This window comes from Ochotona princeps, chromosome 16 (genome assembly GCF_030435755.1).
Source record: "Ochotona princeps isolate mOchPri1 chromosome 16, mOchPri1.hap1, whole genome shotgun sequence".
NCBI classification, from domain to species: Eukaryota; Metazoa; Chordata; class Mammalia; order Lagomorpha; family Ochotonidae; genus Ochotona; species Ochotona princeps.
In genome coordinates this window covers 8,219,492-8,241,431 of record NC_080847.1, presented here as the reverse complement: position 1 = coordinate 8,241,431, position 21,940 = coordinate 8,219,492, and the positions used below count along the sequence as shown (strand labels likewise).

Here is a 21,940-nt window from a genome sequence, read left to right as displayed (position 1 = left end):
TACTGTGATGCACCAGGATCGTGTGTGCTTATTCTCTGAAGAATGAGGGAAAATGTCATGAATTGTAATGTTCTTCCGTTATGCTTTCGTGGACATAAAGATGTGTGCAAAGCACTGCTTAGGTATTTGGAAGCATAACTGAAAAAAAAAATCCCAAGCAGTTTTCACGGTGTTGTTTGTATTAATCCAGCCACTCATGGGCTGAGGCTTGTGCCATCAACTGTAATGCTGCATAGACTTGAGGTGCAGATTCTGTTCTATAAATGTAGCTTTGAAGTGGAATCCTCACCCCTAGTGTCTAGGTAACAGATTAGGCCATAATTCTTAGAGTGAACGTGCTTTATTTTGAATGTATATTAAAAAGGACTAAGTCCTGTGCCAAAATCCAAAGATACTTGGATATATTCTATATTGGGAAATACTTATAGCTGTTTCAGGCCACTGTAGAAGTAACAATGGCACAGCATAGGATTCCAAACAGAACTTAAAACATCAAGGGGGTAAGGAAGCAGTCCTGGCATCAGAACTGCAGCTGGCCCGACTGCGGGCCTTAGCCACCTCCCTGTGGTTGTCAGTTACATCAGTGTGCAGGTTCCTTGGGAAGAGAAAAGACCCAGAATGTAGAAGTACATCTCCACAATGGCATCTGCTGCTTGAAAGCTTCTTTTCTGAGCCTGAGGTCCAGGGAAGACTCTACTCCCTTTCCCACCCTCCCTTCAGCCTCCGCCAGCACCCAACCCTTGTTCCAAGTCACAAAAGTGAAAGTAAGTGCAGCTAAGGTAGTCAGGGGAGTTCCCATCTCAGACTTCACATCAGCACAGTAGCTGCTGTCAGCGAATGGAAACATGAGATTACGTTGCATTCACAAATATCAGCAAGACATGATTGCATTAATGCAGTAGACTTTCTGCACAACATGTGTTATGCCACAAACTGTGCGTGAGAGTTGTTAAAAATCAGGTAAATTTTTGATTCCAAGAGCTCCTTTGCTTGCAGGGTCTGAGATGCGGTGTATACTTCAAAGTGAGGAATTCAGATATTCTTAAACAAAATCACTTTTTTTCTCTTAAAATTTAATGTCAGAGTCACTGATGAAAACATTTTCATAATTAGAAATGTATTAAATATATTAGGAAATAATTGGAAAACCAATTTGCGTCCTACAAAGAGCATTGTATTAATTAGACAAGTGAAATAGCATTCATGTGTTTTTTTTTCTTTTTACAAATGAATATCCAAGATTAGTGTGGAATTAAAGATGGTACTGTTTTTATCTGAGTAGCATACTATTCAAATAGGCTTAAAAATAAGATTAAAGATCAAATTGAGCAATGAACCTTATATACTGAGTCACTAGAAAATATGTGTTCATTTATTTGGCATGTGCCTTGTGTATAGATCTTCATGGAGGACTGATCATTTGCAATTAAAAGGACACTCATAGCTTACTGTCAGACCACGTGTCTTATCTGAATTTATTATCAAATGTACTGTGGTATATTGTTATATTTTAATATAGTATATTAATTTATAGTGCAGCAGATGAACAGGATGTTGGAAAGCAGAGCTATTAATTTTCCACGGAGAGATGCTCTGTCTTGAAGTTGCTTATTAGATTAGTCTGGATCCTCCATGAAGCAGCTGCTCAAAGAGGATTAAACATGAAGAGGGTTTTTTTTTTTCAATGTAAGAAAAAAATGGAGAAGGAGCTGGCTGATGCCAGCCAAGTCGTCAGCTGGCTGTGCTGCAGTGCCTGTCAGTCAGGGCATGAGGGAGGTTAAGTTGGAAAGAAGTGCCCCAGAATACTGCACAGCCTAAGGTTTGTCAAAGTCTATAGGAAATCTTGGGTTAGTTAAAATCAGCAGTCAGTGGAGCCCCTTGTTTTCTAAGAATGAGAAAGCCTGCTGGGATTAGCTTCTGGTAGGGAGTGTGGAAGAGCCATTCTACCACAATTTAAGGGTGAATTCCACAGGTTGGCAATTGAAACCTTTGCTGGTCAGTCTCCCTCTGGTTGGAGGTTTTTTTTTTTTTTTACATTAATAATTAATCTTTTATTGGCCAAATGCAAGCATTCAGACTTGGATCGTTTAAACTTTTCTTTTTTTATTATTATTTAACTTCATTAATTACATTGTATTATGTGACACAGTTACATAGATACTTGGGTTCTCCCACCCCTCCCCAAACCCTCCCACCATGGTGGATTCCTCCACCTTGTTGCATAACCACAGCTCAAGTTCAGTTGAGATTCCCCCATTGCAAGCATACACCAAACATAGAGTCCAGCATCTTATTGTCCAGTCAAGTTCAACGTCTTCTTAGGTATACCCTCTCTGGTCTGAAGACAGTTGGAGGTTTTTAAGGTACTTTCTTATGCCCCCACCTTGGTCAAACACACACACACACACACACACACACTCACACACTCACACACACACACACACATTCATTGGACTTGAAGATCATCTATTAAATTAGCATAGTCTTTGTGATAACCTCCAACATACTCTGAGGATGTACTCCAGGATATTGAGCTTTCAGAAAATCATTAAAACAGTACGTTCATCTGTAGCAGGCATAATGCTTGAGATAAAAGAGTTCACAGCCACCTTCTATGTTAAAATACTTCCATTGCATTATGATTTATGGATATTGTATTTGAAGGAGAAAAGGGTGAACACTGGCCTTTGCTTTGTAGCTCTGATTGTTTTTCAACAATGGCTCAAGGATATAAGCATCCACTGCTTTTGCTGGTGGGAGCCCAGAAATAAAGAAAATGCTTTCTCTGTGTTGACTTTTCTAGTACTCAGATCTTAAAGGTAAGAACAGCGGGGGTCATTCTGGATTGCTTTCACTGCTTGACAAACATTACTAACAGATATTTGAGCAAAGTGCGTGAATTTTAAGAAATCATAATTAAGCTGTACCATAATGACATGGTAAGTTTCTGATTTCCTGTTTCTCTTACAATATTGACTGACTCGATCACTTGGCAGTAATAGAATATTGATGGTTCAGAACTGTGGTGACAGGATCAAGGTTTTAGCCAAACAGCTGAGTTCAGATCCTCCCCAAATCAATACGATAAATTCCCTTTGCTCTTTATGTTCGCAAGTCACTGTTAAGTACAGCTTGGAGTTCTGCATCTGGATGCTACAGTGTGTAAGGATGAGTCTGGACATGGACTCATCCTGATCTGTAGCTTTCGCACAGTGGGTACGCTGACCTGTGGTAATCCTTCACTGAGTACACTCAGCAGAGTTTTAGTATAGGTGTGAAGTGTATAGTCCACAGGAAAGCCCATTCAGTTTCCTTTGAAGGGCTTTAAGGGCAACTTCCAAAGAGTCCGGGAATCCTACACGTAAAAGTTGGCTCAACAGCCAGACCTGAGCAAAACAGTTGGTCACAGTGACTTCAGGGAATGGTGAGTTTGTAAAATTATGGTGGCATGGCTCTCATGATAATAGCCTGGTTATTTAAAAAACTATGTGTAGAGTACAAAAAAATACTAGAGTGAAAAAGAAATCTATCTGAAATACGGTTTATTCTTTAGATATATTGGGTTTTGATGTTGTAAATGGCTGAAATATTGTGGATTATCTTTTTTAAAGGTTTATTTATTTATGTTTTATTGGAAAGGCAGATTTACAGAGAGGAGAGACAAAGATCTTCTGTCCCCCGGTTGACTACCCAGATGACCACAAAGGCTAGAGCTGAGTCGATCTGAAGCCAGGAGCCAGGAGCTTCTTCCCGGTCTCACATGTGGGTGCAGGGTCCCAAGGCATTGGACTATCCTTTGTTTTGTTCCCAGGCCACAAGCAGGGGTGTGGATGGAAAGTAGAGCAGTTGGGACCTGAACTAGCACCCATATGCGACACTGGTGCGTGGAGGTGGAAGATTAGCTGGTTGAACCAACATGTTGGGCACCTACATTGTGGACTATCTTTAAGACATAGCAGGATTTCACCTTAGTGAAGCCTTTAGTCACTTGTTTTTCACATCATTCTGATGTGTCAATAGCTTGATATGTATAAATACCTTTTCTCCCACTCATGATACAGAACTGTCACACTCCAAAGGCAAACAACACTCATGATACTGAAAGAAAATGACCTGATTTACATTATAGAGCAAAATGATGTGGTTAAAGTTTGGGTTTCTGTCAGAGATATATATATATATATAGTCATGTGCACATGGTTCCTTTTAGATGAACAAGTGTGCTCCTCTGACAAGGATGTCACACTCATAGCTTTCATTTGATAGTCAAGGGTAATGAAACACAACACTCTACTTACACTCCAAAAAATACCAGATCGTTAAAGCAAAATCCATCAGTCCAAAATCACATCTCCAGGTGTCCAATCCAGAAATCTTTGCATAACATTAAAGCAAAATAATTTTTAAAATAAAGAAAATACAGGGGTTTGTTTGCTTGTTTCATTGCTAGCTTGCTTACAGTATGCCTACACCAGAGATAAGGAATATGTAAGGCCATCATCAGGCACTTAGGCTAATGTATGAGGGAGTTGTTGAACATGAGGGGAGACAGAGAGAGTGGAAAAGTTAACTTGGAGTGTGGTAAAGCAGGAGGACAGTCAGAGCAGGGAGATCCTGGCTGATCCAGCCTGATGACGTCCCCTGGCATGAGTCAGGGTAACAACAGTGACATGTGAAAGCTGGCTTGGCAAGATGGCCTACTGACTAAATCTTTGCTGGGATACCAGAAGGTGCTGTTTCTGTCCTCACTGTTCACCTTCCCATCCAGCTCCCTGCTTATGGCTTGGGAAAACAGTGGATGATGGCCCAACACACCCATGTGGGACCCTGTACCCACGTGGGAGACCTGGAGGAAGCTCTTGGCTTCAGATTGGCTCAGCTCCAGCCGTTGCTGCCACTTGGGGAGTGAACCAGTGGGTGGAAGATCTTTCTCTTTGCTCTCCTCTCTGTAAATGTGCCTGCCTTTTCATCCTTTTTTTTTTTTTTTTTTAGTCTGCTGGTGCTTGTGAAGGGCACTAGAGTGTTGGAGATGGGTGCCATGTCATCAGAATATTATTGGCTATTGTTACCTTCAGGTTACAGTCCTTTCTCCACCTTCTCAGTTAGTCGTAATTGGAATATAAAACTGGCACTCATGGTCCCTCCTGTTTTGGAGGGCACAGATAATGCAGTTCTTTTCTGTCCAGTTTGTGTTATGAAAAGACAGAAAAGCTGATGTTACTTCTTTTTTTTAATGTGTCTTGCTAACAATGAACGTGAGTTCCAATGACAAAGTGAATGGCTTGTCATTCAACTCCCTTAAGATAAATATTTAATGGAAAACTATATAAAAGAATCTCTCTCTAAGATGTAATTAATCAAAAGAAATTGCAAGTATAAAGTTGCTTTTTTAATTTACAAAGCTTTCATTGGATCATAATTCTACCACATGAAGAATGTCAATTAGAATAATTAGGTAATCTTAAAATTGCATAAAACCTCTCTGGGAAAAATATGTCCACATTGTGAATAATATGATTTAACCTGCTATAAAAATGGTTAAAAAAAAACCACCCACTATGCAAAGACTGAAGGAGACTTGCAGTTACTATTTGTTGCTTTTATGTCAAGTAAGCAATGTCATAAACACAGGATTAACAAGAATTTGCTGTTACTTTGTGGTAATAGTGGGAGAAACCAGGTTATGTTGTAAGATGGGACTCATGTCTTTCCTAATTATAAGCTACTGTGTTTGTTCTTTACGTCCAAGACTCATGGACACATTAAGCTCTGAGTTCTGTTCATGCATTGTTTTGAGGTTAGAAGAGTTCTGAAAGCCTAAGGAAGGTTTTTACTTGTTCTGAGCAGTCACTTTGGTACGCTTACCGGCCATGGCCTTTCTGGCTCATTTATCTTGCCTGAGCCTGCAGAGTCAGCCAGTACATGCAGGTCTCTGGAGTGGTGAATTAAGCCAGATGTAAAAAAAAAAAAGTGTGTGGTCTGAGGGAAGAACCTGTCTACCCTCAACCCTGTCTCCATGGAAGGGTCAAGGGTGTTTGTGTGTGTGTGTGTGTATGTGTGTGTGAGAGAGAGAGAGTAAATTTAATTAGATGGTATAAGGACACAGGGAATTTTGCAAGAATCTTAGCAAATGGCACTGAAGATGAGATCACTGTAAGACAGTGAGAAAGCTGATTCAGTTGCCAGATAAATACATCCTGTGAGCCCTGTTGCTGTTTCGTTCATTCATTGTCCGAGTTGCCATTTTTCTCTTCCAGTACCTGTTTCTATGAGTCCCTAGGGTATGAGGAGGTAACTGGTTCTAGCACTGGCTCTTTGTTTGACTCACTTCATGGTTTTCTGACGGCACCTTTAATCCATAATGATAAAATCCCTTTGTCGCGAGATACTCTTTCATGATATGATCCCCTATTATATTTATGGCATTGCAAATGACTCACATTAATTTTCTTTGTTCATATTATTATGATTTTTTGGCTATAAGGGCCACAGAAATTTGGTTACAAAGGCCATAGAAGCACTCCTTGTGTTCATTCTTACATTGACTATCCTACCAGAAGTTATTCCTTTGCTATAGGTGCTTCACTGACTATTTTATTTTATTTTTTAATATTGTTTACCTAGTTGAGAGCGATGCATGCCCATGTGAGCCTCAGATTCAGATGAGAAGGTCAGGGTGTGGAGGAAGGTGGTGGGATAAATGTTTCATTTTTTTCTTTTTCTCTCATATCTCCTGGGGAAGGGAGAGGAGTGAAGAGCGGGCTTGCCCTTGCTGTCAAACTGCATCAGCATCTGGAATTGGGGATTATTTCTTGATGATGCCTTCAAGACCCCGATGTGGGGAAGCATGTTCTAAGAGTGTTACTTAAATGGATTTGATAGTTCTGAGAAGTTACTGGATTCATTGCTCCAGGGCTGAGAAAATCGTTTCAAGGTTTATTGGTTGGCAACATCCACTTTAATGCCTCCACAAACCCGGACACTTGCTGCAAACTTTGGTCAGGAGAGCCATCCATCCTGCTCCACTTTCCATCCTCTGATGAGGCGCTCGATATCCACTACTGGCCTAGATGAGTTTGGCTGCCATGTCTCTTGTGTGTCTCTGTGTATGTTTTTCTACTGCATGGGAATCATGACATGATATACACAGTCCAAGGTTGGACCACATAGATTGAGAATTTCCCTGTAGCCAGGGTCTGAGTCCAGTGGTCTTGCTGGGGAGTCCATCAAGAAACCTCGCCAGGGTTAACCTTACACTTGACTCTAATTTTTTTTAAAAGATTTATTTGTATTGGAAAGACAGGTTTACAAAGAAAAAGAGGGACAGAGAGAAAGATCTTCCACCAAGTGATTCACTTCCCAAATAACTGCAATGACCAGAGCTGAGCTGATCCAAAGCCAGGAGCCAGGAGCCTCCTCCATGTCTCCCACATGGGTCCAGAGTCCCAAGACTTTGGGCCATCTACTGCTTTGCCAAGCCATAAGCAGGAAGTGTTGGATGGGAAGTGGAGTAGCCGGGACACAAACCAATGCCTATGTGGAATGCAGACACTTGCAGGCAGAGGATTAGCCAATTGAGTCATCATGCTGGTCCCAGACTTGACTCTAGTTGTATGCCAGTCACTGCAGGGTTAGGTTAGGTCTGTTACCTGCATCAGCCAATGTACATACCAGTGGGTGAATCTGCCCAGGCAGATAAACCCTCAGTCCCATCTCTCACAAGAACCAACCAGGGCTGCAACCTAGCCCAGCCCAGCCCACCAGTGGGTACGATAGCCTTTTTGGGGCAACCCCCAGTAACCCACCAGGCCTACCCACAGCTGCAGTTTTTCACATGTGCCAGTATTTGCCACAATTAGCCCTGTCTATCCCACATCCCATCTGGCTCTTACACACATCCATGGGTTTAGTCTGTTCTGTCTCAGGACCTGGCGCACTTATATGCCCTTTCCAGCTTGGTCCACCCCTAGCCCTTGCTATCATCCTCACCAATGAGAGCTGCGGTCTAATGGGGGAGTGCCCACAGTTCCCAAACCAGAACCACATGCTTGCACTCAGTCCCAGTTCTTGTCAGTGAACTCTGTGATAAAGCTTAGCTGACCTATAGCTATTCTCATTCTTGTGTCCACCAGCTAGTGTGGTGGCTTAACCCAGCCTGGTCTTTCCCCTGGTCCAGCGCACATGCCAGCTGATTGGTGTTGTAGCCCTACTTGGCCTGATCTGCCCCAAGACCAAGCTTTCATGTTCACCAGTGGAAGCAGCAGCCTAGCAGGGGAGTCCCTGAAGCTCCCAGCCCTAGGTCTTACATGTGCTAGTGGGGACTGCTGCCCTCTGGCCTGGGCTGTCCCATCTTGGCATTTGCTGGCAGGTGCTGCAGCCTACCTCTGCCTGGCTTGTCCCCAGCCCACTTCTGCCTCGCCTGTCCCCAACCCTCATGTGATCTGGTGGATGTTGAGGCCCAACCAAGCCTGATCTGTACCCCATCCTAGCTCTCGCACATGCCAGTGGGTTCTGCAGACTGGCCCAGCTCAGCCCTTCCCTTGACCCAGCCCACACATACACTGATGGGCACTACTCCCTAGCCTAGCCCGGACTTCCCCCAACCCCACTCTCATGCTCAGCAGTGCCAGCTGAGGCATGAGAGTTCCCCAAGTTCTCACTCCCGACCAGGAATCTTGGATGCATGCTGTTAGATGCTCAACTCACCTGACAAAGCTTTCCACGGTCCCATCACTCACTGGTGGATACTGGGACCCTGCCTGACCAGTGTACACCTATTGCAGCTCTTGCTGGTAGATGCAGCAGTCTAACCCTTCCTGGCCTACCACCGTACCTGGTTCTCATGTGGACCGGGGGTTGCCATGGCCTATCCTAGCCTGTCCTGCACTTTCTCTGGCCCTTATTTCTTATTCCTATTTTTTGTCCCTCTGTTTGTTTCTTGTACATCTTTTATGAAATGGTTTCTTCTTACAAATGAAAGTCATTTCCCTTGTTGGGAAATAAAATTTAGGTTGATTTAAATGTTTTCTTTGTTTGCTGCTTCGCATTTTCTTTGTTTGGGTGTTAGTTCTTTCTGTTGATTCACTTTCCAAATGCTGTAGGCTCAAGCTGAAGCAAAGGTCCTGGAACTCCATCGAAGTTTCCAGTCTGAGTTACAGGAACTTAGGGGCTTGAACCATCACCTTCTGCCATTTGGGATGCCCAATAGCAACAAGCTGGATTGGAAACGGAGGTGCCAGTTAAGTGAGCCAGCACTTGAACTCCAATATGGGGTGTCAGCATGCCAAACAGCATCCTAACTACTATGCCAACCACCTGCTCTGAGATTTATGTCTGGACAGATAATATCAACAAAAATCTGAATCAACTAAGTCTTTTTATGACCAGAAACAACCCAAGTATGATTGTCTCATGAGGATTTCTGTGAAGCAAGGGAGCTTTGTCTTCATTTCCTTCCTTGACCGTTTCTTTTAATCCTTTATGCTACACTGATATTTCATACATCAGATACCAGGAAAGATAGGAAGGGCACATAAAAACATTTATGGAAATATCATCAAAAGAGTAAGTTCTTTTTGATGCCAGTAAAATAAAATGACTTCTTCCGTGATGCTCATTTCCTGTGAATTTCTTGATGTCCCCTCCAGAAACATTTTAGGGTAGAAATATTCCAGATTCAGCGTAGAAGAATCTTAGAGGAAAAATTTGAAATATATGGATTCTGGGAGTGCTTGCCCCCGCACGCCTTGAGGGGAGATCAGTGTTAAGAACCACCCATGTGGGTATTGTCTGTCCCCCAAGAGGCTCAGGCTCACCTGGGATTTGGAACAAATCCTTTCTAGACTTGTGGCTGGATGAGGGGGAAAGCTTTCCTCTCGGTTCTTTGGCCTAAAGCTACCTTCATGTTTTTGGGGACACAGTTCCCCCTCCCCTCACTGTCTATATTCTGGTGTCAGACAACCATACGTTAGAAAGTAACCAATCACCTACCAGCAGATAAATAAGCTAACCCAAACCAAACCAAAGCCAAAAACAACAACAAAACACCCAAATGCTTAAAAGCATGTGACATTGATTATAGAGGGAGGAAAAAAAAGGTCCAGAATGATTTCCTACCAGAATAAAGCTGTTCATAAGAGACACAACAATATAAATAACACTTCATAGGAGTGCTTTAAGGAAATTTTAATAAAGCAACAGAAAAATTTGAAGGACCAACACTATTTTTGCCAGACTTAAAAAAAATGCAAAAGAAAGGTCCTTTTTGGTAACTAATGACATGGCTAGATTACGTGAATGGGACATTTTCACCCAGAAGTGCATCCCAATTTACAGGAATCAAAAATGAAGGAGGTTTAAAAAAGAATGTTTGTGTGAAAGACAAAGTGAATCACGTTCAGGGGGAGGAGCAGACGAAGGGAAGCGGTAGTTCATGTCCAGAGTCCATTAAATATGTCTAAGCTGAAGAAAGACTGCAGATTGAAAAGGCTCACCAGGTTCTATGCAGAAAAATGTAGCAATCATATACACCTAGGAACCACCTGGTAAAAATCCTCGGAGCAGAAATAATCTTACACACTTTGAAAGAGAAGTAATGGAGCCGGCAAGTGTGGGTGTGTTGTCCCCGAAGGACTGAGCCACCAGGGTCGAGCCAAGTCGTCCTCGGATAGTCACAGCCAAGCACCTGACCCGTCAGAAGGCTTCCCGCTCCAGAGACACCCTTTCACCTTGTCTCGTTCATTTTCCTCTTCCAAATTCCCAGTTTAGTTCCCACGATTTCTGTGTCCATCATCTCTCCTTTCTGCTAAGGTGCTTAAACTTCAGAGGACTTGTTTCTGCCATCCTTAGCTCCTGAAACAATAAATATTAATCGCTTCATTTTGCATTTTTAGTTGTAAGTGCTAAATTTATTTGGCACGGTGATTTCTAAATAGGTAACATGGTTTCTCCAAAAATTCAGATGGAAGAAGTGTAATGTTTTAAAATTCTATTTCATAGCTGATTTTTAACAGACTCCTGACTTAACTGCTGAATTCATAAGGGAAGATATTTTACAAAACCTTTAGAAATTGTATTTAGTATTTCATCCTTGTAGAAGAAATGTGAAAAACGCATCCCTGATAGTGTTGCCATTGAAGAACAGCTCTTTTGTACTTCTCATGAAGGCAAAACACAAAAGGAAGAACTCCAAAGTGTGACTGCTGTGTTGCTTCCTAAGTGCGTGTGTGTGTGCATGTGTCCATGTGTGTGCGTGTGTCCTTGTGTGTTCACGTGTGTGCGTGTGTGCCTGTGTGTGTGTCCGCATGTGCATCTGCTTAAGTGAGTGACAACTTTCGTGATAGACTCAGTCCTTTGGCTCTAGTTGAAGTGATTCACGGTCGCCCATGCATCAGCTCAGCGACAGGCTGAGAGCCAAGGGCGTGATCCTGGAGCTGTCAGTCTCACTCGTGAGCCTGGGTGACTTTCTTTCAGCACTAGGTTCCTGTAGTGAGGCAGGACAGGACCCGCAGAGTTAAAATGCCTGGTCCTGAATACCAGGACGGTGAGGTGAGCACTCCAACTGGCAGCATTCTTTTTTTCTTTCTCCGGAGAATGGGCCTCCCAGCGCTGAAGGCTGCCTCTTACCTTTATTACTAGATACAACAGGTGAATGCAAAGGGAGCCAACAGGAAACCATCTTCAGAAACTAAGATGGAAGCCGACAAGGTAGGTTATTCTGAGAAAGGCTGCCCAGGGTTACTGGAAGGACAGGCCCCCAGCCTTTTGTCCCTCTCTGCCTGAGACGTAAACACGGCAAGGGAGCGAACATCAAAACCAAGAAAGCAGTTCACAAACAGGAGGAGCACAGCCCGCATCCAAAAGGCACAAGCTCCAGTATGTAATTCCAGTAACTGTGGCCTCAGGCTGATCCTTGACAGTCTGAGCCTGCATGTCACATCTGTATAACCGGAATGAGATACTTCCCTAGCTCTTGTGATGTTTAAACAGGAACAGGAAAATCTGTTATAACAGGGCCTGGTGTGTAAGGGACCCTCAATCCAGGCTTAATACCTGTTATTATAATTTTGTGAAAAGAGAAGGGAAATTGCAAATGCTGTTTGTGCTTTCACAGGTGCTGTGCAGGGTGGGGAACTGTATGCCTCCACAGGTCTGCTGGCTGAGAACAGCTGAGCCTTCGGACGCGGCAGTGAATTTCCCTTGTTCAGATTTCATGCTTGCAAAGCAACAGATGCATATGATACTGCAAGTGTCTGAATTAATCTTTTGGGGTTCAAACTAATCTAGATTACACAAGAGCCTGATACTAACCACTGATTTAGGGAAGCGTTGCAGTGCTGTGCGTGTGTGGTGACAGAGGAAGTCTAACCTTTGCTGCAGGAAACTGGACATGCGTGGCTGGAATCATAAAGCACGAGACAGCGCTCAGCCAAGTCACGTGGTGTGGTTGGGCCAATAAGGGAGCTCCACAGCTTCCATGTGTCCTCTAAGGTTTGCTGGTGTTATGATTTAAATCTGTAAATCAGCAAGCCTCATTTTGAAATCCAGGACACATACCTCTTAATATTGACTGTAAGTTCTGTCCTTAATACATTTTAAATATCAGTTTTTAAATTTAAAGTACTATGACCCCTCCCACCTCCCGCCCCGCCAGCTTGGCACCCGACCCGTCCTCTTGAAGGCCTTAGTATTTTCTCGAGAGTTCAGCATATCACTTTTAATTAATCCTGTTTAAAAACTTGTCTTCCTTAGCCTGAGAAGTCTCAGCAGTAGCTGTGGAAAAGACTTAGCAATTCTAACACTTTTAATAAAGACAGCAGCAAAAGGAATCTGGTCGCTGTGTATTTATCGCTGTTTGCAGGAACAGATCCGAATACTCATTTTCTGTATCATTCCCCATTTGTACTGTTTGGAGTCAGTTTTCCATTGTGATGACAACATCTCTGCATGTGGGTGCTTACAAAGAAAGGAAGTTGGTTGAGCTTTATATCCTGAAACTGTGAGATTGAGTAGCTCTGTTGGTTCAGTCTCTGGAGAGAATCTGCCAGGGCATGGCTGGTGGGCAGGAGTGAAAAGAAGATCAAAGAGGAGATGAAACCAGAGTGCGGGACAACTCTCCAAAAGGCCAACACAGACCCCGCCATGAACTCCATTAATCTTTTCTGAGGACAGGGCCCCAAATTACTGAAGAGTCCCTGCTAGATCCTATCTTCAATGTCACACCACTGTCTCTTCCTGTGGACTCCCTGGGACCATCCTGACCCCCAAGGGAGATCAGTCACATCAACATCCCACATAGTTTGCATTGTCACTAACACTTGTTTTCTCTGGATTTTCAGAGCTCAGTGATGTGGACCGGGAGACAGCCCTGGCTGGTGCTCAGGGCTTTACCGGCTGCCTCTCTGCTGTGCAGCTCGGCCATGTGGCTCCTCTAAAGGCTGCTCTGCGCCCCACATATTTCGCCCCTGTCACGCTTACAGGACCTGTGACCGAGTCCAGTTGTGTGGCCCAGGCTGGCACTGATGCCACATCACGGGAAAGGACACACTCATTTGCAGGTGAATATTTTTTCTTAACATTTATGTTATGTATTTGAAAGGCAGAGTTAAAGAGCGAGAGGCGTACTATCCACTGCATTCTCCAAATGACTGGGCCGGCTGGACATTTCTTCCAGGCCCTCCCCATGGGAGCAGGGACTCAAGTACTTGGACCATTCCCCACTGCTTTCCCAGGCACATTAACAGGGAGCAGAACTGGAGGTGTAGGTGCCAGTACTCTAACCCATATGGGATACTAACACTGCGGGTTATGTCTTCACCCACTTTGCCACAGTGCCAGTTCCTGCAGGTGAATTTTGACACTTGCTGTGCCCAGTCACAAAGACAGTTTATCCAGTGAATGTTGAAAACCTCTGACAGTTTTGCTCTGCTATGTCCTCAAAATACTCTTGTAGTATGGCTACCATTTCTAATTTTTATTTCTTCTCTGCACCCTCAGTTTGTCGTTGACATGGGCCGTTGGAGTTTATGTTGCTTAAACTGAAAATTACAGATTCCACATTCACCTCCATCATCCTGTTTTGGTTTAAACCATTTATAGTTTCTTTTTCAGATGTCCATTTCCTTTACTGCTCTTACCTTTCTCCCTGTTTTGTGTCTTAACTGCAGATCATTCTGGAGCGTTAGATGACAGACAGCCTTTGGCTAATGCGATCAGAAGTGACTCTGCAGTCATTGGAGGTAATGACCTCTGCTCTGCATCTTGGTATCACTACCAATAGTGGTGACTTAGCAATGTGCAAATATCCACAAATGATCTGTACCTATTCCAAATGCTAGGCCCTGATTGTGGTATAGAGGGGTGGTTTGCCATTTGTGCTGGATTGTCTTAGAGAATCTTCCTCAATTCTGTGACTCCTTAGAAATTTCAGTATACATAGCCAACTGATCTCTGAAATATTACACTCAAGTAATGGCACCTAAATTGTAATGTTGGGTACTATTTTATTTTGAAAATGGCTACCTCCAATTCCTAAGGAATTCTGAATATATTTGATGTGTCATTTCTCTTGACTTCTCTGATGTTTCTGTCACTGCTTTCCAAGGGGACATGTAAAATGTAGGAAAAACATGAGCTCAACATTGAAAGCATTTGCCCTAGTATTTCCATAACACTGAGCAAAATAAATATTACAGGGCTTAGGCACTCTCATCAGTGGATGGTGTATTTTCACCTAGATTTTTCAAATCAAATATTAGTCTAGTGGACTAAAAACAGTTAGTATTAATTTTGAATTGCAGAATTAACACAAAAACATTTTAAAGATGTATTTATTTAAACTGCAGAGTATCAAAGGGACTCATACAGAGTAAGAGATCTTCCATGTGCTGGTTAACTCCTCGCCATGCCTCCTCACCATGGCCACAAACAGCACAGCTGTGCCCTGGATTTCCACCTACATCTCCCATGTGGTACAAGGGCTCTAGTATTTGAGTCACGTTCCTGTGTTTCCCCAGGTACTTCAACAGGGAGCTGGATGGGGAGCCAGGCTGCCAACAGTTGAACCGAGACTCTAATATAGCATGCAGGACTTCACCTGCCAGCCCCAACACAGAAACGTTGAAACTCTGCCACCTTGGCAGTGTGGCATCATCTTCTTTGAGATATAATTTATTCAATGCTGTCTCTAAAAATAAGCCTTTCTCTTCCTAATTAATGCTCTTAAGAATGTTATTAATCAGATTATTAAAATGTTAAGTGGTTCACCTTTTCTCCACGCTCTGGATATGAAATGGACATAAAGAAGTAAATAGTTATTCAATGGCATTGCCCGATAGCATGATTATTCATCTACTGAGACAATATGTATGTTTATATGATATCCAATTTTATTTTATTTTTGTACCTTAGTCATCTAGCCACAAACTTTCTTCATATAGTTGGGATTTTCTTTAGGCAGCAAATGATACTAGGCAAATCTTCCTGAGAATATTAACATCATCATTCCTATTTCATTTTCTCAAATTAATGATGTGTAAACTAAAGATACACAAAATGGGATCCATGTCTAATCAACTAATAAGAAAAAAATCCCCAAACAGAAAGCTGTGTTTGAAGAATAGTTATTAACTCTATGTCTAAAAGAAATGAATTATATAGTAAAAACTAATTTAAAGCTATAGTATTTACAATGTACTCAACATTCTAAACTAAGATTCCCTATCAAATTGTCTTAGTCTCATAATAGTTTTGTTCCCCTGCATACACCAAGTATTCATATAGGTGAATATAGACACACAGATACTACAAATACTATGTCATATTGTGAAGCCAATGCTACTGGCGAAATCGAAAGAGTTAAGGAAAACAGATGTTAATAGGTTATCCTAGCAGCCACGGTAATATTAGATCAACATCAAGGTATGACTACCTTTATCAGGTAAGACTAATCTAATCAAACATTAGCTTGGCCATTGGCAGTGTTATGACTGGCTATAGTGAACCTGCCTTAGCGATTCATACATCCAGGAATCTCCTGAGGCTGGCAAGAGCTTTCACATGTTGATGGAGTTGCACACCATCGCAGATGTACCTACCTGCCTCACACTGTAATGGAATTAGGAGACTGGGTCCACATTAGTCATGCTGTCAGACACAAGTGGCGTTCCATGCGGCCTGAGTCCGGAGCAGTTCGCAGGACTTACCCTGGGCATGGCCGCCATGTAGCCAAGTGCACCGGACGTGCTTTACATACGAGAGCATTCATCCCTTCAACACAAAGAGTGAAGAGGCTGGGAATTAAGGGTTAAGTTTTAATAAAATGAACCCCGTCTACTGCTTCATCAGGGACCTTCTTCAGCAATCTGGCTTTTCTTGTTGTTGCTGTTGCCTGGAAGGGCGCCATCTTCTACTTCGTGAATTTAATGACGCCTTCATTTGTTATGAAGTACCGGAATTTTACCTAACCTCCTTTTAGACCAGGAATGAAAATGTCAAACCCTGAAAAAATTTTCTTGGCATGATGTGAAAGCAGTTGGGCCTGTAAACCCCTAGGGAGCCTTAAGGTCCCCTTGGTCTTCACAGATCACCCCTTAGGGTGCTTCACGCTGATAGAACACCAGGGTTGACATTCATAGGAACAACTAAGAATTCTAAGAATGACAATTTTTCTTTATAACCAGAGCTTCTAAAGAAAAAAAATTCCCTCATGTCTGAGTATCTGATCTCTGTTTTATTAATAAGGATTATTTGTATGTGCAGTCTTTTTGTATTATTCCAAAAGATAACCAGTATGTTCATGGGAAACGTGTATGTTGAGGAAAAAAAAAATCTATGCCTGGAGTTAAAATGGATTTTTTTTTTTTGCCAAAATAAAATGAGCTATTTCTGTTTTCCATGGACTCTTGCCAGGACCCTCGTGATGCACTGCATCAATTCAGGATAACTGTGCATTCAGAATAAACAGAGGTGAATCTGCAGGGTCGAAGAACTCCAAAGAACATTCAACGTATTACAATTCTGCTTGAACCAGATATCTCTGGCACTTCACACTTCCAGTTCACATTCAATAGAGTGTTGATTTAAGTGAAAAATAAGTTTACTGAGACTTATTAGGCAGTGAAATCAACAGAGCTTATGTTTGGGCAGAAATTCTGACTTTCTGTGTCGTTTCTCTCCCCAGGTCTGATTGCTGTTGTAATCTTTATCTTGCTCTGCATCACTGCCATCGCTCTGCGTATTTATCAGCAGAAAAGGTTATACAAAAGAAATGAGGCAAAAAGGTCAGAGAATGTAGATGGTGCTCAGGCTGTTTTGAAAAGTGAGCTCAATATACAAAACACGGCCAGTGAAAACCAGAAAGAGTACTTCTTCTGATGGGCAGCTATGATTTAAATGCTACTTATGATGGTTCATTTTAATAGCCAGGGGCTCTTAATGGACAAAAAAAAATATTTTTTAACGCTGAATGTAGAGGCAATGGATTTGCAGCACCACCACCTTGGCATGTCCAGGCTTCGGGGCTCCCTGAGGGCCTCATCCAGTGACATATTTCTCATAGCAATTGTTTTAGGTAACAATAAACAAGATGTTGCTGTTAATTTCCACCTGTTCTGATAGGGTCTAAAACAACTTGCTTAGCAACTGCAGTTTCTGAGTGTGAAAACTGTAGCCCTGGTCCCTTTACAGTGGTAACACATAAGTTTCATTAGAGGTAAAAGTCACAACTGTTCTATGCTGACCTTGCTTTCTTTGGGAACCTACTCTGTGTCTGCCTTCGTCTTCCCATGCTGTACTCACACACCTGGAAGTGCTTCTCAGATCCCGTTTGGCTGGTGTTTGCATCTTGGTGGCCAAAAGTCTGTGAAGCCCCCTCTGCCTTTCTCTGTATTATATTTAATACATCACTAGTCTCAAAAATGTTTTCTGTTGTCTTTGGTTTGTCTGTAATGATTGCTCTTTTAAGCTATTTGACTCTTCATTATGATCTTGCATACATTTGGTTTTGGATGTCAGACTTACAACTGGTAACATACATTTTGCACAAGTCTTGGAAAGTGCAGCACTTGTCAGCATGTGATGTCCTACCTTTGGGAAGTCGGCTGCTTTTGTTCACCAGTGACAGTGGCTAGGGCCCCGAATAATGCCAGTTTCCCAAAGAAGGTACATGTTTTCAATTAAACTTGTTAACACACTAAAAAGTTCTTAATACAGCAAAACTTGTTTTTAATGACAACTGTAATACCTCAAATGCTGTATACTTTTGAGAATACTCCCCCCCCCAATTTTATGCAGTTTTCAGTAGTTTAATGTTTCTGTTTTTCTAAAGCTCGTCACCTGATTTTGTCTCATCCGCTGTGACTATGTTCTCTGGAGTGTAGTCATACATGAAGTGTGGAGCTCCATTCTCTGATCTAAAACATAGATCTCTTCTGGCATGACTCGTGCTGTGCGTTGACCTGCAGTACATTTTTTTTTTTTTTTGAAATACGAGCTGCAGCCATGTCCCCTGTCTTGCACAACCAGGAGAGTAATTGAAGGATGCTAACTCTAGGGAGACACAGCCTATCCTATGACCTGGACTGAATCTGTCATCCCGCTTACTTCTCTCAAGGCTGATGGGATTTGTTTCTTAAAAATGTACCGAAAATCAATAGGACCCACTAACTGGCATGTTCTGATTAGGCTGTATATATCCACTTGGAGGTCAAGGCGTTGTCGGTAGCCTTATGGAACTATCACCATAATGAATTCTGAGGGCATGTAAATAAGATGCTTGCATGGAACTACCTTGAATCCTGTGAGCCAGTTCTGTTACCAAGGCACTTTGCTGTTCATACTCATACCTTCAAGTGCCTCCCAAGTGAATACTGGATTCTTTCCTCTGTGTCCACCAGAGAATGTGGAAGTATGTTAATTCTGCATTATTATCCTCTTATTTTCTGTGTTTTCCTTATTAACTTTCCTTGTAAAAACCTGCCTGTCTCCTCTCCTAGCACTCTGTCCATATTGATGTTGCTATAAATGCCTGACTAAGTCTTAAGGACCTATTAACATAGCAGTTTATGAAAGAGTGTGTCGGTAAATGGCATACTTTAATTTCGTTTTAATTGGAAGACCTGTGGTGGTAAGGGAGGGATTTGACAGGGAATTGCCAGCGTTTATTGGAAGCTAAGCTTAAGGCAAATATCATCATGGCTTTGAACCTTTTGCAGGTGTGTGCTTTATTTAGTAGCAGTGCTAACCTCCTGGGTAGCTGGGATGTAGACAGGCTTATGGATGCTGATGCCTCCCGGCCCGCTGCACTCTGCACCGTGGGAGGCCGCGACATCCTGGTCTCAAAGCTCGCCAATGCATCATATGCCATGACTTTGATTCCCTGATTTGTAATCTGTTCTTTTTCTTAATGAAATGCATTTTTGAAATGAAATGCAGAATATATTTTAAGAGATGTTGTATTAAAGTTTAAAATTAGGAAATGATATTTCTTTGTCTTAATACAGTAAAGATGTGTAGACGTACACCTGCGTCCCTGGTGTGTATGTGTTCGGGGCAGGGGCTGGAGGGTGAAATCTTGTGGTAGATTCTGTATTACAAACTGTTAAAACAATGCTGAGGTTCTTGTGGGTTTTTTTTTCCTATTCTTTTGAAATAGGACCCAAACAAGAAAAGAAAAGTAGAAAAATGCTTGTCGATTCTAACAAGAGAGGTCAGGTTACACTCGATTTAAGCATTGGCCAAGAAACAATGATTTAGCTGTCAGAAATTGTTTGGGGAAATGTTACTATGTGTTTATACTGGATGGTATCCTTTCCCCTGTTCTCCAGGGAACTTGGCTGCGTACACACACAACTGGGATACAGAAGATTTTAGAATTCATTTCTTTGATTTAAAACTTAAAAAAAAAAAAAAAACCTCTTCAAATGAACAGAATGAGAAATAAATTGCAAGATCCATTCCATTGTGAAAAGACTAAGCATTTCAAATCTCATTAAGTTTGAATGTCCGTCATAAAAATAAAGTGGGGTAAGTGTGGCGTTGAAGGTCTGCCTGTGTGACATGGGGGTCATCACTGAGAAATGATATCTTAATGTTATAGAAGCTGTGACACTCACATGGTCCTTATGCAACCTAGGAAGCAACGCCATTTTAAAAAAGTGCCCAAGTTTTACTGTCTAAACATGATCTAATATATTCTTATTTTTAAAAATTAATGAATTTATTTTTATTTTATTTGAAAGGCACGGAGAGGAAGAGAAAGAGTGGGAAGGGGGAAGGGAGAGAGGCGAAAGAAAGAAATAATGTCTTCCATGCACTGGTTCATTCCCCAAATGTCTGCAATAGATAGGGCTGAGCCAGGTCAAACCTAGGAGCACACAACTCCATCCAGGCTCCCTTGTGAGGACTCAGGTGGCTGAGCCATCGTCTGCCGCTCCTCCTGCCCCCAGGTGAGCACTGTAAGGAAGCTGGATAGGAAGGCTCGAAGCCAGTGATATGGCATACGGGTGTCCGAAACAGTGTCCTGACTGTTGTGCCGATTCCCACCCCTAAATAAATAAGTTAAAACAAAATGTAGTACTACTACCTCCACTAACAAAAAAAAACTCACAACAAGAAGCAAAACACAAAACAGAACAACCCGCCAAGTGAAATTCAGTCATGTAAAATTAGGTTGTATCATATGACATTGTCTTTCAGGATAAATCAGCCATGGACTTGGAGAGCACTGATGTTTTGTGTGTGAATGATTCAGTTTTACAGAGGAAAAAATCCAAGAAGCAAACATATGAGCCGGTGCTCCCAAGGGGACTTATAATCATGTAAGTGGTGGTGCCATGAATAGAACAGCCTTTTTTGTGCACATGATGTTGGTCATAGTGCTTCTTAGACCTGGAATTTTAAAATTCTTTAAGAGTGTGGAAAAGTCTGAAGAATTTTATTATCTTCCTTGTCCATAGTGACCGATGGTTCTAGATTTTATCTGCTGTCCTTTGAAAAATCAACTGTTATTGGGTATACTTTGCCATTGATAGATTTGGCTTTCCTTAAAAAATGGAGTGAATTTGTGATCCTTGGTTCTAAAAAGACAATTATACCTGGAACATTTAATACAGACTTTGAGAAATGTACAGGTGAGTTAGTTCTGACTGATCGCATTATTGTTTTTTTCCTTCAGTAGGATGAATTAGACACATCCTGAATCAAAGTATATTCTGCTGATTGACTTTCAGATCCATGTATCAACTCAGCATTGCGTCCATCATGTCCTTTCTTGTGTGTTTGTCTCACCTTTCCAGTCTGCATGTTAGAGTACCGTGACAAGGAAGAAAAAGTTCCGAATCCAATGCCTGCATTGGGGTTCTGTGAGCATGAGCATATTCATATGTGCAAAAATGAATATGAAATGAAGGTATAGGTGATATAGTGTAGTTTGCATGTAGCATGGTGAGAAAGCCAGCTTTTTGATGTGTCAAAACTTGTCTGCAGCTCTATCCTACAATCACCCAACACAAGTTAGGTTCCTTTGGAAGAAAACTTGGAGATAGGAATTACCATGCAAGACATTAACTGGAAGGTGCTGTAGAAACCAACATCTGTAGGAGAATGGGTGATTGTGGGCTGGGGCTGTTGGAGAAGCAGAATCGTGATGCTGTCACCACGAGTGATGGGTAGACCCTGTGGATGAGATTTCCTGAGTTGGTGCTGGGCATTTGTATTGACCAGACAATGGATTTTAAAAATTGCAAACTTATTTGTTTAAAAGTCAGAGAGAGAGACACAGACCAAGAGAACTCTCCACTCTTATGGTTCACTCCCCAAATATCCACAAGAGATGACAGAGCTGGGCCAGGCTAAGCCAGGAGATAGGAACTCCATTCAGTACTCAGTCATGGGTGACAGGAACCCATCCCATGCGAACTCCCGGGTTTGCACCAGCAGGAGC

The 21,940-nt window shown here is 42.2% G+C and overlaps 1 protein-coding gene across 3 annotated transcripts in view; it reads left to right on the top strand.

Annotated features, from left to right (window-relative positions):
* CNTNAP4 (contactin associated protein family member 4) overlaps window positions 1–20,762 on the top strand; it is a 557,001-nt gene extending 536,239 nt beyond the window's left edge. For 2 of the 3 annotated variants that reach the window (XM_058674664.1, XM_058674662.1), the window contains 3 exons: window positions 13,338–13,556; window positions 14,166–14,237; window positions 17,180–17,595. In XM_058674664.1, coding sequence (XP_058530647.1) covers window positions 13,338–13,556; window positions 14,166–14,237; window positions 17,180–17,373 — 485 coding nt within the window. In that variant the 3' untranslated portion in view covers window positions 17,374–17,595. Of the gene's footprint in view, window positions 1–13,337; window positions 13,557–14,165; window positions 14,238–17,179; window positions 17,596–20,694 lie in introns of those variants that run through there. The other variant, XM_058674663.1, reaches the window with a different exon arrangement.
* Window positions 20,763–21,940: the final 1,178 nt, after the last annotated feature.